The sequence below is a fragment of the Hakea prostrata genome, chromosome 9 (genome assembly GCF_041222555.1).
Source record: "Hakea prostrata isolate BN-2017 chromosome 9, UWA_Hpros_2, whole genome shotgun sequence".
Lineage (NCBI taxonomy): Eukaryota > Viridiplantae > Streptophyta > Magnoliopsida > Proteales > Proteaceae > Hakea > Hakea prostrata.
This window is the reverse complement of record NC_142608.1, coordinates 58,002,246-58,019,543: the sequence shown is the minus strand read 5'-3', so window position 1 is coordinate 58,019,543 and position 17,298 is coordinate 58,002,246. Positions and strand designations below refer to the sequence as shown.

The window sequence follows — 17,298 nt, the reverse complement described above, 5'->3', positions numbered from 1 at the left end:
ATTGAGAGTTCGGTTCTCTAAAAACGCAATGATTAAAGACCAGCGAATCAAAATCAACGAAATTTCACCATGCGGTGAATTTCATCCAAAAAAGAATAAAAAAATAAGATAATAACTGATAAGGGAAAAAAAAATGAAGATTATTGATCTACCACGTGTGTGGCTAATAAAGCTTAACGTCAAGTTATTCTTTTTCATTTTTCATTCTATTCCAGATGAGTCTCACATCCTGAATTTTTTTTTTTTTTTTGGTAAAAGGAGATTTAATTAGAAGGAGGGCAAGAAAAAGCCAAGACATCCTGATTACAAGCTTCAAGAAGCCGTAGGGGCCCCCCGGCCGTGAAATTTCTAAGTGTCCATGGTAAATTGATTTGAACTCTCATCTCAGCTGTGCAATTTTCTTTCGGTTGGTTTGAATTTCATCTATACTTTTTCCTAATTTATCAAGGTGGTGATCATAATCCACAGTCAATTGAAGCTTTGAAATATTCATTTTGTGCATATATCAATTTGTTAACTTAGGGTTTCTCTTGGAAATGCGTTTGTATTTTTAATGAAATTAATGGTTATACAATTTAAACACGCGGGAGGGTGCAACTCTGGTAATATTGTTTTGATATCTCCTACTAGTTCTCAGTCTGTGACCAAGACTGTTAATGGCCTCTCACAATTTTCTACACATTCTTCTTCATTTCAAGTGGTTTCCTACGGTTGTTGCTAGCTGTTATGTTCATATCTCCAGTTGACAAAAGCGCAAAGATAGAGCCATCATAGAGGATCGTGTAGAGGCAGAGGAGAAGTTTCGCCTGTATTTTGTCAGTTTGGCAGTTTGCCTGAAAATCGATGATTTTCCAGCGACATATTGCTTATAGTCGTATCTAAAAATTGCCCTTCGGCGAAACAGTCGAATTTCGAGCAAATGTCGGCTAATTGTTTTACCTTGTAAATATCTTTTCACGCGTGAAATATCAACATTTGCCCCCTCCCCTAATTTATTGAAAATTCTCCTATTCCTTTTTTAAAATTTTGAAGAAAAAAATTTTCTGACCATCTTTCCATGTGTGAAATATTGCCATTTGAACCCCGTAAGGATAATGGATAGAGAATTCATTGTTTTCTATGTAAAATACTTGAACTTGGCCCCTCCCAATATTAAATCCTGACTCCGCCCATGTTTCCAATGCTTGTGAATGTTAACTTTCCAATGGATATGCTTCTCATGTAGTAGTGTTAAACTTTGTTTTTGCTGCCCTTGTCTGCCAAATTGAGCCAATCAAGAATAATTCTTTAACTTTTTATTATTTAATTTGTATTATTAGTTTGTGAATAGATCGACTAGAAATAAAAAATTGTTTTAATTTAATTGGGATTTATCAATCATCCCATACTCCCATAATTGCAAATAATTGTAATTATATTTCAGACCAAATGCAATAGATTAAAATTACTTTTTAAAGAGTGAGATCAACAAAGTTTTATATTCAAATTTCTATCCTTCTACATATTTTCCTTTCTTTTTCATCTTTTGAATATATGGCCCCAGGTCTTTATGAGACCAACAAAAATGTTAGTGTTGCACCATAAAGATGATAAGATCTCTTAAATTATTTATAAAGTTTTAGGTTTTGGAAGCATATGTGTGACATGAGAACCAAATGGCCCACCAAATATTTAATAAAGATACACCGGCTGGCCCACTTCACAAAAATAATTTGTACAAAGACAGATGTGTTGAATGATGTACATCAGCATATAGGACCACAAAAGTTTTTACGAAAAATAAAAGAAGAAAGAACAACAAAACAATACATAGCAAAGACAACACAGAAGGAGAATGTGATTGACAAACTAACATGATGTCTTACATTCATTGGAAATGTTAAACATCATATTATCAACAAAGATTGATTTTACTGAAAGAGGATGTTTTATGTCCTGTTTCGATGATTAAATGTACATAAATCACAAGAAAAAGGGTGAGCATCACTCTCAATGGTGTATGTCAAGATCTTCAAAATGGTTGATCATGGGCTCTGAAGAATCCGGATCATCATCCTGTCAGGTGAGCACTCTGTGCTTCCCGATGGCTTTACCATCACAAATTCTGTAGGACCCATAGGTAAAAAATAAAAAATAAAAAAAGAACCCCTCACCTAACCCCTTTGTCCCCCTGTATTTATGGTGGTAAAGCCGTCTGTGCTCCCCTGACAGATAATTGATCCGGACTCGGCCATGAAAAGTGATCAGACATTCTTGAGTGGTAGTGTTTTGATAATTTTTTTTTATTTTGTTTTTTAGATATGGCTATCCCCTTGTTGAGAAAATAATACAAAGTTAGAAACATCACTTCTCTTCATCTTCCTCCTAGTGAAGATCACTATCACTATTTTCACTAGAACTATTTGATCATGGACATTATCTTCGAGTAAACCATGTAAAATCCATTTGTTGTATAATTCTAGTCAAGGTTTAAAGTATCGGTATCGAGTATCGTATCGGTCAGGTGATTTTAAGAGACGTGTCGTTCTGTATCGAGTATTGTATCGCTCTGACTAATGTATTTTAATGTAATTCAATGGAGAGACGTATCGAGATGTATCGTATCGGTTGGGTCAAATATGGATACGTATCAGCTAGTATCGTATAGTATCGTGAGATACTTTAAACCTTGATTCTAGTTTGTTATATCATCGTATTACTTTGTCAATAAATCACAAATCACGTGTTCACTATATGATGTAAAAAAATATAACTGAAATCCCTTTAAGATCACTATGGCAGCGTTTGTTTGCAAATGTGGGGTGGGAAAAAAAAAATGTGAGTCTCGTGTGTAGTGGGATGAGGGGAACGGAAAACAAAGGGTTTTGTGGAAAAATAATGGTGGTGGGTCCCACTTTTTACTTTTCTCAACTTTTCCACAAAGTCCCATCAAATATGTGGGATTTTAAAATGAGTTGGAGTGGAAAAGTTGGGGTGTTACATCACCAGACAAGTTTCTTTGGATTAATTCAAGAAAACTTGTTTCTCACTTTCTCAGCCCAAGCAACCAAACAATCTACCATTTTGAGATTTAAGGCAAAAGTAAAAAAATCTACACTCTTTTCAAGAATTTTCCCACCCCATTTTTATTCCAGCAAACAAATGCAGCCTAAAGGTCAAGACAATAATCCTTCTGAAATAATTAAATAAACAAACCCCCAAAGAAAAGTACTTAAATCTTATAAAATAATCAAAGATGAGTTAGTTTTTTAATCAATTCTAAATCTAGATTGGTCCAAGCTTGCGTAAGCTTCCTTCCAAATCAAATTTTCTTACTGGAATACATGTTCATATTGCTTGCAACAACCATGTAAAATTAGTCTCACATAAAAAGCCTATCAAATATAAAAATTCAATATAGAATAACTTTCTTCAAATTGTAGTTACGGGTCAAAATGAAATAGAAGTTTATGGCCATCTTGATTGACCCTAGAATGAATTTTGATTCTTAAATCTACAACAAAACCTTAATATCATAATTTTCAAAAAAAATTCCAAGAAAAAAAAATCATAACAATACTTAAAACTCTGAATTGGGAACAAAATCATGGAAAAAGAGGAAGAAGAGGAGTAAGTCAAGATTAAAAATTGAAGAGGATGAACTCATTGAATTGAACACTTCTACATTCACAGTAATTCTCATGTTCATCATTACCCAAAAAGATGTGCTTCATCATTACCCTTAAACCCCCCCCTTGTTCCGGCCAATATACCAACATGACTCTTTCGGTTTAGAGCCCATTCAGGGCGGCAACGTGTGCTGACTCTACTAGGAAGGCATCTCTGTGGCAAGCATGACTTTTTTTGTAATCAGGACGTCATTAGTCCTCTTGCCGCAATGAAAGTCCAAAAAAATTGGGTGGCTCAGAGTCCCACCCGAAAGGGCAACACATTACCACCATGGGTGGGAAATTCCCCGGGGGCCCCCCCCCGCTTTTTCCATCATTGATAAGACAATACATTCTGATTTGCTCGCACAAAAAGGAAAAGAAAGAATTTCAACCACTTGATTCTAATGGCGGTTCTCTATCATGTCCCACAAACATGTTCAGTCACCATAAACAACATCAACCCGTTCCAGACTTTCATCAATAATAGAGCAATTGGTCGATTCCTGATGGTGATCTTGCAGATATACAGAGAGAAAGAGACAGAGAGAGATGTACGGTGTGTCTATGTGTGGTAGGAAAGAGAAAACAGAGCATCCTTATATAAGAGCATTGGCCCATAATAAGTATGAACACTTATCTGCCACACAAATAATTGATTCACGTTTATTAAATTCATTTAATGCCCACTGCCACTGGCTCACAAATCACACTTCAAACACATTTTTTTTTTTTTGGGTAGAAAACTTCAATGCTTAACCATCACTCCACCACCATTATTTGATGAGAATTTCTCTCTCCCTTGGGTGTGTTGCCTAGAAGTTTCCTTGTTCCTACCCAAATAAATTTTCTTGTCCGCTCAAATAAAATTTCCTTGTCCCTTGTTCTTATATTTTGTTTTGAGTCCGGCAACTTGTAGGAATGGCTACCTATTATAGCTCTTGTCTTCTATCAGTTATTTTGGGAGAGTTGGAATTTTTTATGGGTTTTAAATTTTAACCCAGTAAATGTGGAGTGGTATTTATGTTCGTTGAAGTCTACGCTTGCTTTACTAGCAGAGAGCTCATTAGAGACGCTGAGACAGAGAGAGAGAGCACTTGTTGTGGGGCGTGTTCTTGTACTTCTCTTTGTGGGTTTTAATGGCTGAAGGGGGAAGTCTTACGGAACCCTTACTGAAGAAGGTCTACTATGAGAACTGTCCTGGTTGTAAGACAGAGCGTCTGAAGGAAGCTCAGAAGGGTGTCCCTTTCAGATTCTTATCCTTCATTTGGCTATGCTCCTTATGTACTGGTTAGTGATGATATGCTCTCTTCTTATGGATTATCATTCTGTGGTTTTGCTTGGTTGGGTAAGCTTCTCTCTGTGTTCTCTTTGCATATGAGGTCAACTGAACTGTCAAATTAGTGACGTTTTGGTACCTATTGGTCAAAGCTGGTTGTTCATAAACTGTGTTCTGTGTGTTCTTATTTGCATGTTTAACTGAAAAGGGGAAACATTAGTTTCAAACATATGCTGGATTGAATCAGCATTCATGGGATTAATTTTCTGTGCTCCTTTTTTCTTTTGATCTCTTCTTCTGGTTCTTTTAATTTTGAGTTCTGGGTAATGTCTCTGTGAATTTTGTGTTCTATATTTGAACTGAATTTGGTGCCCTCAATGAGCAACTGGGGAAAAAAAATCAAAGATCCCTGTTATTCATCTTAGATAAAGATTTCTTTTAGATTGTTTTGATTTCTGTAATAATGCCCTCATATTTGAACTCTTTTCTTTTTGGCTTATTTCAGCTCTACCAATTGCATCCCTTTTTCCATTCTTATACTTCATGGTAAGAATTCTATCCATAAAAGCTTGAATATTCCAAAAAATAAATACAAGATTGAAGTCTGCATCTCTCATCGTGTCCTTTTCTTTACTTGCAGATTAGGGACTTGCACATTGCAAAAAAAGTAGAGGATATCGGTTTCTATGCAGGATTTGTTGGTAATTAATGTTTTATTGGTTAAATGAATATTAACAATGTTCTTTTAAATAATTTTTTTGACAATGGTTTAATTTTATCTTATTCTGTAAAGGATCTTCATTTATGGTTGGGAGAGCTTTGACCTCTACTCTATGGGGAATAGCAGCAGATCGATATGGCCGAAAGCCTATCATAATGATTGGGACATTTTCTGTGTTAGTTCTTCAAACTACAAATTTATTTTCTAAGAGACAAATTATTCTGAGAAAATAGTTTTCATCTTTGGTAAACTGTTTTTATGTTTGATTGTGTCAGGCTTATATTCAATACACTCTTTGGCTTTAGTACAAATTATTGGATGGCAATTTCTACAAGATTTGTTCTTGGAGCTTTCAATTGCGTACTTGGCTCAATTAGGGTATATGCATGTTCTCTTTTTTAACACAAATGACCTTTAAGCAGAACTGAATGAGTTAACATTGCTAAGTTAAAATTTTAAATGCAGGCATATGCTGCTGAAATTGCCCGAGATGAATATCGTGCTTTGGGACAATCAGTAGTATGAACTCGGAATTAAACAGTTATTGTCTATTTGAAATATTTTTTTATTTTTAAAGTTTAGTTTCTGTGTTAGGTATGTATGTATTCATTTACGGAGAATAATATAATTTAGCTCAACATGCATTTGATTTCAGGTTAGTACATCAAGAGGCATTGGATTGATTATTGGTCCAGCTATTGGAGGTTATCTTGCACAGGTATGGGTTATTAATTTGGGTATCAGTGGATGCTTGTATTGTTGTGTTGTTTCTTCATTAAAATTATGATTGTTAGTGAATTTACACAACCAAAACTTATAAATAGAGAAGGAAAAAATTATAAACGGAGAAGAAAACAACCAAGGATTTACATGGTTCACCTGAAAGCTAACTCCATGACCGAGCAATGATGCTGGGTTTCACTATGAGGAAAGATGAAGAAAATGGAATACAGCTCTAAGTTCATTGTACCCTTTAAAGAACAAAACATAAATCTTCACTTTATGCTCTTCTATAAATTTAATTTTGTGAATGTAACTGATACTAGTTCCAATTTGTTTTTGCATATCAGCCTGCAGAGAAGTTCCCACACATATTTTCACATACTTCACTGTTTGGGAGGTAGTGCTATCCCTCTGAATCATTCCTTTATTTATTTAATTTTCTTTTATTACTATTTTTCTTCAAACTAATAAGGCTATTTTCTGTAGATTTCCCTACTTGTTACCTTGCCTTGCTATATCAATCTTCTCAGGATTTGTATTTATCGCTTGTTTCTGGCTTCCAGTAAGTTACCTTCTCATAACTAATTATTAACTTCTGTCTGAACTTCTATTTGATACCTTGCAAATATTCAATTTTTGTTGCAGGAAACTTTGCATATGCATCCAAAAGAAAATGATGAAGAAGGTTGCTCACATGGATCTGATGAGAAGGGAATTGTCAAAGAAGTCAAAAAGGAAAATTCATCAACTGATGAGAATCTTTTGAAGAACTGGCCCTTAATGTCAACCATCATTATTTATTGTGTTTTCTCTTTGCACGAGATGGCTTACTCGGAGGTGAGCTTTCTTTTTTCAAACCTATTTAAATGTAGTTATTCCCATCTTCTGTTATCCTAAATGTCATACTCAATGCACGAGGCTTCTTCTATTGTGGGTTTGGCAAAAGTCATAAAGTACGTAATATTTGACAAGTGCATAATATTTTAAGTTCTTTCATTTAAAAACTAACTCTTATGCTTTCCAGATATTCTCACTATGGGCTGTTAGTGGTAAGAAGTATGGAGGTTTAAGCTTTACTTCTCAGGGAGTTGGTCAGGTTCTTGCAATCTCAGGTTTGTAGGCTACCTTACATAATCTCCAAGATGTGGAAATTTAATGTTCATTAATTTTTTATTTCTTCTTGTAATCTACTTGTGCAGAGTCATTATAGATTTAGGAAACTGACTTACTAATTACTTGTGGCATGAATAGGATTTGGACTTTTACTATTTCAATTTTTCGTATTTCCACCTTTTGAGAAGTGGCTTGGACCAGTAATGGTTACTCGTGTTTCTGCGGTATGTTTTTATGTTCATCAAAGATAGACTGCATTCATTTGCAATCTCTGTACATGTGCCTAATTGTCATGTTTCAATTTTGCAGCTTTTATCAATTCCATTAACACTAAGTTACCCATTTATTTCTGGGCTATCTGGATTCACTCTCGATTTGGTACTAAATGTTGTATGCATATTCAAGAATGCTTTATCTGTAAGTATTTCTCAAGTTCTCAACTGCTAGTGCTTGTTTTCTCATATATAAGCTCTCTCTCTCTCTCTCTCTCTCTCTCTCTCTCTCTCTCTCTCATAAGGATGTTGTATGCATATTCAAGGATCATTGTTCACAAAATCTAGCTATGACCCAAAAAAATATCTTTTCCTCATAGAACTTTCATCGTTGAAGCTTTAGTGTGATCACTTCTTAATCTTTAACTTCAAGTTCTTTTTCTCTGTTTGGTGTTTTCTTCAATTTAATTTCATAGTATAAATTTGAGGACAATGTTGAATAGCCCAACAGTCCCGACTTCGAGCTAAATCAATAGATGGTTCTATTTAGTTCTCTTCAACTTTTAAGTACCATTTGGTGATAATCTTATCAAAGGGAGAACGTAATCAAGACATTTTCTTTTATTCTTGAATTCATGCTTTATGCCTTCCAATGTCTTAGGTTTGTTTCTTCTAATCTTGAGCCTATTGTCATGGAATAACCTCCATTTTTTAGCACAAACGATCAATCAAAAGTAAACAAATCTAATATTCCCCTCTGGTCGATTATAACAGTCAAAATATTTCTCTAAAGAATCTAACCAATGAAGGAATAGGTATATGGTTTTGTCTGTTCTCTCTAGATACTACTATTGTTATCTGCTAACACATCCCTTCACACACATAGGTCAATGTGTAGCATAGGCAGAGGATAGAGTTTTGTCTTGAATGATTGTGGCATAGCACTTGTTCACTAACAATTTAATCCTGAGCAGGTGTCCACCATCACTGGATTATTCATTTTGCAGAATGTTGCAGTTGTAAGTTTCACTTTTTCCTTAGTCTGATCTTAGCTTTGTCTTAACATTTTTTTTTCCATTTGGGTGTGCTTTTTTCTTCTGATTTTGATTTCATATTTTGCTGATGAATCTTACATGATGTTGCTATGGCAGCCCCAACATCAAAGAGCAGCAGCAAATGGCATTTCTATGACTTTAATGTCTCTCTTCAAAGCATTGGGTCCAGCGGGGGCAGGTATCATGTAAGTATTCATGTGAAACACAAACATCAACCATGATAAAAACTGATTTAGATTCATGTGGATAATAGGAAGAAAAAAAATTCATGTTGCAAGGTACAAGTACAATAAATTGCTACAAGAATAACCTAGGGCTTTTATGTTTGCAGCTTTTCATGGGCACAAAAGCGCCTAAATGCTTCATTTCTCCCAGGTATAACATCTAAATCTTAACTATGGAGTCTATACAATGCATGGATTATTGAAAACCCTCTTAGAACACCCCTGCATTAGCTTAGCTGGTTAGAGGATGGAGTGCTTCTTACAAGTCTCTCTGCTTTGCAAGCTCACATCACCCAGTCTGCAAGGGTGAGCTGCATTATCAGGGTTTTAACCCTGACCTGAACCACACAACCCCTGGAAGAATGTTTGAGAACTAGTTTGAGCATAAGCATGAATCTTTATTTATGTTGGTAAATAATGATGATCCCTCAATCCAATTAAAATGGATAATGATGATGAGCTTATTGAATTGCAGGTGATCATGCGGTTTTCTTTGTTTTAAATGTAATTACTTTTGTTGGGGTGCTGATGACCTTCAAGCCGTTCCTACCACCACCCCGTGAGTGGAAAATATTCCAAGGAAAAGTTCCAACTTTGTGAATGGAGAGACTGGAGATGTCTGGTTGTATATCATACTTGTCCTATACTACATGCTTGAAATAGCTGATCTGTAGATGGTTCAATTTACTGTTTTCTTTGTTCAAGAGCAAATATTATTTCTTTACCGGTATGTGCAATTACTGGTTTTTTCATAATATAATTGTGAGAGCTCATGATTTTGTATCCAAAAATAACGATCATACAAGTTATCTGTTTTTGCATTTGAAAGTTGATTCTAGGGCTTCATAGGAATCAATTTGGATCAATGTCTGCTTCCAAATTTTAAACCCTAGGTGTGGTTCCTAGCAATTGGGGTTAAGGTGGAAAGGAAGAGTTCCAAAGTCATGTAAATCAAGGTGACTCAAAAAGGCAAATTAATGGTTGCTAATAACAATGGGTACTTGAACTCCTGCCATCTTGGAGGTTCTAGTTGTGGTTTCTCATGCTCTGCTACTCAGCTTACCAGGTTTATTTTCCCTTTCATTCACTGCCAAGATCAGGAAAGGCAACAGAGCACAAGGGCAACATAATAACAGTGAGAGATACAAGATATCATCTAAGTTTAACATGAGAACCCAAATCTTTAAAACACACCCTTCAAAATAAAAGGGAGAAGTGCAAAGAACTTGCCCTTTTGTTTATGCCTATATGTGTACTCTCATTTCATTTGCCCCCATGCTAATGCAGGGCTAGATGATCCAACTTCTGGCTACAAGCCAGTGAAAACACTCAACTTACAATGGAAACTACCAACGTCCTCCAGAAAATCAAAACCCTGGTAATGTGTAATAGGATCTTTAACAGTTACAGACATGAAACAGCAAATTCGTCCTTCTAATAACAGAGAATCTGTTTTGGAGAAGTTGAATATTCACAACATGGTGAAGGAAATCTTTCCTTGTAACTAGACCTGTTTTAGTCACAGCTCCCAGAAGGCTTTGAATGAGTTTAGAGAATTCCTTGCTGGAGTTGTGCGTGTTTCCCTATAGTCTTGAGAGGAAGAAGAGAGGGCCAGTACCACAAGACCTTCTCAATAAATGATTTTCAATCCTGGCATTCCATAGTATGCCAATCCATAGAATCTATAATTGAATTCTGAACGTCCCAATGCTCTAAATGTCTATAAATTTTGATAATCCATAAGTAATCACAACGCGGTTACTAAAAGAAATCCCAGCCTGTGTAACTACCTTTAGCAAAAAGAGAAGCCAGATCGTAAAATGTTTCAAGTCTCAACAATTGGAAAATGAGAGCCACTATAAAAGCAGAAGACATTGTGGGACGAAAATAATCCAAAAAATAAACTCAGTTTATAAATATGATAGTAAAATACATACAAAAGAGAATGCCATGCCCTACAAAATGTTTTTTTTTTTCAACCTCAAACATCCAACTAAATATACGCTCTTAGCGTGATGATCATATTGATGAATCAACTGCAACCATTACAAGAGGTGTTCCCATTACCGCAAGAAGATTGAAGATTTCTTCGTGGGGGACGAGATGACTTCTTAGAGTAGGAGCAATTCCATTCCCCTCCATCCTGAGCATAATAATCCATCGGGTAATCCGTAGCCACATCTCCTGTAGCATTCACTTCCCCCTTGTCACACCTCCTGCAGCATGATTCATTCTTCTCACAGGGTGAACCATCATTGCAATTCAAGCTGGACTTCAAGGTCCGAGGTGTTCTTTCCCACCAACCAGGAATAAATCCAAGAGCAATCTCTGCCTCAAATGGGGTTAAAAGAGGCTTCTCAAAGGCCACACCCCAATCAATAGATAGCCTAGGACAAGCAATCTGAATCCAGGCATCCACAGATTCTCCAAACAGAGCAATCCTTGCAGGCGATAATTCTGACATCAAAATGACGGTCCAATCAAAACCCTTCTCTCTCATCCTCTTCTGCAACCGTTCCAGAATTTTAGAATTTCCTTGTCTCCCCAATGTACCAAGAACAATCCCCCAACTCCTAGCCTCCCTCGCCCGCAAAATTGCATTTTTCCTCACATCCTTCATACCACCATGATCATACTCCTCTAAGAACAAGACCCCAAGATAAGGATCATACCTAAAAGCTGTAATTGCTGGATTTGCAATCATGAAGGCTTCAAGATGAAACCTCCCATCAGCAACAAATATAACCATATCTACAGAACCACTCGGCAGCGTGGGAGCAGTACAACCAAGAACTTCACCAGCAGACAAGGGCTTCGACTGTGGAACCAAAACCTCAAATCCAGCACTTTCCAACAAAGGCTTTGCAGCCCGAATTGCAGCTGCAAATTGTATTGTCCCAGCTAGTGCAATCTTCTTGGTCTCCACAGAATCAATATTCAATTTAACCGTGTCAACAAGGCGGTCTACATCGATCTTGATTTCAACGAACACGTATAGACAAGGGACCTTGGTGTTATCGATTGGTATCAAGCAACTATGACCATAATGAATTAGGAGATCAGCATTGAGGGCAGTAGCAGAGAAATCATCAACGCAGCAAGCGCCGTAAGTGACGTCACCAAGGACAAAACAGTCATCAACATCAGCGAAGGTCTTGAAGATATCGGAAAGAACAAGGGAATACATAAGGAGACCTTCAGGAAATTGGAGAGCAACACGTTTAGCACCTGAGGAAAGGATACGCCAAATGCATTTGTGGACTTCAAAGTTGTAATTGGAAGGCAGGAGAGAGAGAGCAGCATTAAGAGAGGGGTTGTTAGTGATGGAATCTGGGATTTGGTTCTTGATGAAACGTTTGGGGATTCGTCGGGGTTTAGGATCTTGGGAGGGGAGGACAAGAGAGTCCTCCATTTTGCAGAGCTGGGTGGCAGAAAAAAGAAGATCTCAGAGGAATTAGACCCTACTTCACCTTTGAAAGCTAACCGCTGAAGTTTGAACTGTGCCCAAGCTAGGAATCGAAGTGATCTGATTCTGTAACAGTGATTAACAATCTTAGTAAGTTCAGGAACGGCAATGATACAAGTACATATACAAGAGTTAAACAGCTAGGCAGCAAAATTACTTTAACAAAAACCTGGCAGAATAAAATATGCAGCAACGATATGTACATGTTTAATACGAATTCAATATGGCTTCTCCATAAGCAATAATATGGACCTATATAATAGATCTTCACAATCTAATAAACAAAATACAGCATTCTCTAGCCCCATATTTTTTTTCTATCAAAGAGATGCCTACACAGTATCCATCATAAAATTCATGAAATCCACAAAATAAAGATGTGTCATAACTCATAATGTCTAAAACCATGAATATAAAAGATAATCATCACAGGTAAGAAAAAATCACCCATCATATATCCACGAACCCAAAAAATAAAGTTCATCATAAAACCAAAACATCAATTTTCAATGTAGCCATGCCAATGGTGCTGCAATGTAATGCAGACCTTATCACCTTCAGCTAGAAAAGGAGCTGCCCATGCACTATGCCAATAGATTTCTAAAACACAGATGGGATATGCCAATGGTGCTGCAATATGCCAATATTTTTCTAAAACACAGATGGGATATATTATCATTTTGCCAGTGGCACAAGATCAAAAGAGCAGCCCATGTTTGCAATTCTGATTAATAATCAAACAAAATTAAAGCATATAATATGTCAGAAATTGAACCACCATCATTTCATCAAAACAGGGAAGGTTTCAGAAAACAGGGAAACTACAAAAGAAATAAAATTTTATTCTACAGAAAACTCTAAGACTACAAATTCAAGCTCCCAGAAACTGACCAAAGGTTGCTTACTCATAATCTCTCTCCCTTTCTCTTTTTATATACAGATGGAATGACACAAAAGAGGCTTCTGCTTTTATTGTACCTAAAGACAAGACTAATTATGGATTTACAACCAGTCCATTCTAACAAGGAAATGGACTATCCATTTCCTTATGGATGAGTAACACATGTATCGCATCAAATAGGTTGAGGTTAGATTTAGAAGATGGAAATTTTTTAATTTAATTTAATCACAACACTTTAATGTGATTTATGGACAAGTGTCACTCATCCATAGGGAAATGGATGGTCCATTACTGACAAATGAACTGGATAAATTTTCGACTAATTATCCGGATCCACATCCTCTACAATCCCCCTCCTAGCAATTCCCTGTGGTTAGGGTCTAAGATTGTGACATATGATATCTAATTATCCAATTGTCACAATTAGATGCCTAATTAGAAACAAAATCTGAAGAATCCCTCAAATCTCTCTCTGTTTTTGTCTCTCCTCTCTCACGAAATCTGAAAAATCCCAAAATCTCTCTCCGTTCTTGTCTCTCCTCTCTCATCACAAAAATCTGAAAAATCACACAAATCTTGTCTCTTTCCGCTCCCTCCTCTTTGCTAGTCGTCATATCAGTTTGATGTCTCGCAGTGCAGTTGGTAAAAGTGGAAGGAATACAGATTTAGCTTTCAATAAGGATCGGAAAATCTGTGTGTTTGGCTACTGAGGTAGGTTGCCCTAAGTTTACATATTGGGTTTTGAGAACTCTCTCTGAAATGAAGTGGTTGTCCTGGGGTGCTTTGTTTTGGGGTTTCACAGATGCCCATTCAAAAATATATATTTATGTTGTTGATCAATGCTTTAATGAATGGTTGCTCTTGGTGGTTTTGGTCTTGCAGGTACTTCCAATTTTGGGGTTCTACAGTTTCCATTTTAAACTTAATCTTATGTCCTTGGTCAGTGCTTTAATGTGCAAAAGAATGATAAAGGGATACATTAAGGGATTTGCTATCAAGACCATTAGGATTTCCACTTCATAATCCTTAATTGTGGGAGGTTATGTTTTCTAGAGGATGTTTCTGGTATGAGAAGACAGACTAGATGAGTTTTTGCAAAGGATATTTGTGTCAATTTTATCTTATGTAATTGGAAATTCAGTGGAGAAGTTCCATGGTACAGATTGTGCTCCTTTGAGGAGAGAGATTTGAGGCTCATATTTGCATCTTTAGTTTTGGGTTTCAACTAGAAATAGTTTTGGTTTTCAGTAGATGTCTTTAATATTGCTTAGCTTGCCCTTGTTAGTTTGCTTTTCAGTAAAATGTCTACTATATGATAATAGTCTACTGTAAATATTCATGATTAAAATTTACTCAATACTGATAACCTATTCTTTAATTTGTGCATCTCATGGTTTCTCTTGCAATTAGCATCTTCAAGTCTGTACAAATTGTGGATTTTAATTGCAAGTATTATCTCAAGTTGCCCTATTTTTCTTTGTTCCTTTGATTCTGATCTAGACCACAAAGGCAAACCCAGATATCTAAATTGATTCTCATGGCAATTAACACTATAATTGCACCATTGTACCTTGATAAAGTAATTAATGCTTTGACTGTTGGAAACTCAGAAACTCTCTGTCAACAGTGCAATTCTACCAGATGGTGGGAAGTACAAGCTCACGATAGGTTTTAAAATCTTGGATCTCGGTAAATCTTTAGCACTAGGACGAATCGTTATTAAGTTGTATTATTATCTTTAGGGTATTTTCATGAAGATCTTTGACAAAGCCATTGAGAGCTGCTTATTAGTTTGCACTTGCTGTCCATAAATACATTCAAGCTAATTATTAAATTCCCATGCAAGTCTTTAGCTCAAAATGGAAGAGCATCTAGGTCTGTTCTGAGAAGATGATGGTCTGAGCGCATGAAGACTCACTGGTTCATGAGTAGGTTCTTTATTTATTTGTACAACTTAGTTACACAGTAAATCATCAAGACTCATATTGTGTCGATCAGAGATCAGAATTTGATGATTCGATTTAGTTACACTACAAATCATCATATTGTTTTCTGAGAAGATGGGCTAGCTGCTCTGTTGAGTACCTGATTTGTAAGTCCAGGATCATCAGACTCTTGTGCGATCAGGATCAGATTTGATGATTCGACTTAGTTACACTACAAATCATCATATTGTTTTACTGCTCTGTTGAACCTGAGGCAGGATCCCTGTGATGCTTCATGTTTATGAGGATCACTTCTTCTTTTTTTTTTTTTTGGGGGTGGGGGTGGGGGTGGGGGTGGGGGTGGGGGGAGATTTTGGGCTTAATCCACTTCAGCCTGTGGCAAGATTTATGATGTACATCAAAAACAAAAATTATCTCAATGGAGTGTTCAATTGTTCAAAGCATTGAATTGATCAAATTGTTCAACTTAGTTACCCACGGGTTGGAAGTGCAACTGTAAAAAATATGTTGTTCAATCCATGATTGAAGAAAACTGCAATTCTTATCACAAATCCAGTCATTTTCCTCTCAAATCTCACACACAACATTGGGACAGATAAAAGCTTAAAAGATCAGAATGAGACTGCAAGACAGAATTATATAAATGACATAAACAACTGGATTCTCTAATTAAGCATGCCATATATTGCCCACACAGCCCTTTGCTTCTCTGGAGTCATTAGTAATGTCCGTGAAAGAAAAATTCAGAGTTTGATTAAGTGATGTCATGATCTTCTTGAATTTGAAATCATAACTCCAATCTTCTAACAGCAGAAATAAACTAGAAAACACTTTCCTGTAATTTCCAGAAGCAATAACAAGGGGATAAGAAAGAACCAAGCGAGTCTGATTAAGATCTAAAACTAAACAGATACTGTGTTCCACGTCTAAATTTGAAGATTTGACATCAAGGAACCAAACCAGATACCCCATGACAACTTCAAGAGGAAAAAAATACCACAAAATAGATTATTCCAAATCAAAATCAGTCAGAAAATCCTAAAATGTCCAGCCATCACAACTGTTTTTCATTCAAGAAACAATTCAAAATCCATTACCAGAAGCAGTGAAGGAGCAAACTTTACCAAGAATGAGTTGAGAGACAAGCTACAGAGAATAAGCCCAACAGAAAGAGAAAAACTAAACGAAGTAAAGGAAAAGTACCCAAGTAAAATGTCTTCGCATATTCGGCACAGACCTCAGCACATCGTTCATAAGCCTCGTTCAGAAGGGTATAGTTAATCAAGAAATCAGATTCCAGAGGTCTGAAATCCACGGTTGTTTATTCTCGATTGACTAGAACATAAATATATACGAACAAAGAGCATCCCTATAAGGAGAAGAACCATCTGATTAAATTCGAGAGAAAAGACGAAAACAAGGAGAATACTACGACCAAAGAAGAACCCTAATGGGAAAAACCGATTATTTCACTGACCTTAACAGCTCTGCTTCCCACAGACCCACCACCAGGGGACGTCGAGACAAACAAGATGCAGAAGAGATGAATCGCTCCAACAAGCTAATTACGATATACCAAGTCACTGGAGGCAAAGAAGATGAAGAAGAGAAATCCAGCGACTAGGGTTACGAGGTTCGTTTGAGAAGAACATGAAAACATGCAGTGTCCACTTCCTAACGTTTTTCCCAGTTAGGTTTTCAGTTTTCTTCCCCCATACTTCCCTCTTGACAAAAATACGCCTGGTATAATGGAGTAATAAAACGCTTTTAAATATAACATTCGTCTAGCAAAATTTTGGTTTTTTTTTTCAATAATTCGTTGACAAATTTTTTTTTTTTATATTTTTACTGTAAATATAATGCCGTTCGCAAGGGTCGAGCTCGTTGACAATGTTGTCTTTCTTTCTTCAACTGATGTTTGTCTAGACTACATTCTCTAGAGTTTTTACAGCTATTTAATATAGGGCCGGATTTTTCCTTGGCCAAGAAAGAACTGAACTTTTAAATTTAA

At 36.3% G+C, this 17,298-nt stretch overlaps 2 protein-coding genes across 2 annotated transcripts; one reads left to right on the top strand and one right to left on the bottom strand.

Annotated features, from left to right (window-relative positions):
* Positions 1 to 4,465: 4,465 nt before the first annotated feature.
* LOC149005734 (putative peptide/nitrate transporter At3g43790) lies at positions 4,466 to 9,840 on the top strand. Its single transcript, XM_089167917.1, has 17 exons — positions 4,466 to 4,937; positions 5,432 to 5,472; positions 5,567 to 5,627; positions 5,720 to 5,822; positions 5,923 to 6,025; positions 6,113 to 6,166; positions 6,303 to 6,365; positions 6,718 to 6,767; positions 6,857 to 6,932; positions 7,016 to 7,207; positions 7,395 to 7,482; positions 7,622 to 7,707; positions 7,793 to 7,900; positions 8,670 to 8,714; positions 8,847 to 8,935; positions 9,082 to 9,125; positions 9,450 to 9,840. Exons 1-17 carry the CDS (start codon positions 4,787 to 4,789, stop codon positions 9,572 to 9,574), a joined length of 1,479 nt encoding a protein of 492 aa, XP_089024043.1. The 5' UTR covers positions 4,466 to 4,786; the 3' UTR covers positions 9,575 to 9,840.
* An 842-nt stretch (positions 9,841 to 10,682) lies between these two features.
* On the bottom strand, positions 10,683 to 17,014 carry LOC149005733 (diphthamide synthesis DPH2 family protein). Its single transcript, XM_089167916.1, has 3 exons — positions 16,765 to 17,014; positions 16,491 to 16,656; positions 10,683 to 12,506 (listed from the first exon to the last, which is right to left on the bottom strand). Exon 3 carries the CDS (start codon positions 12,384 to 12,386, stop codon positions 11,007 to 11,009), a length of 1,380 nt encoding a protein of 459 aa, XP_089024042.1. The 5' UTR covers positions 12,387 to 12,506; positions 16,491 to 16,656; positions 16,765 to 17,014; the 3' UTR covers positions 10,683 to 11,006.
* Between the last annotated feature and the right edge of the window lie 284 nt (positions 17,015 to 17,298).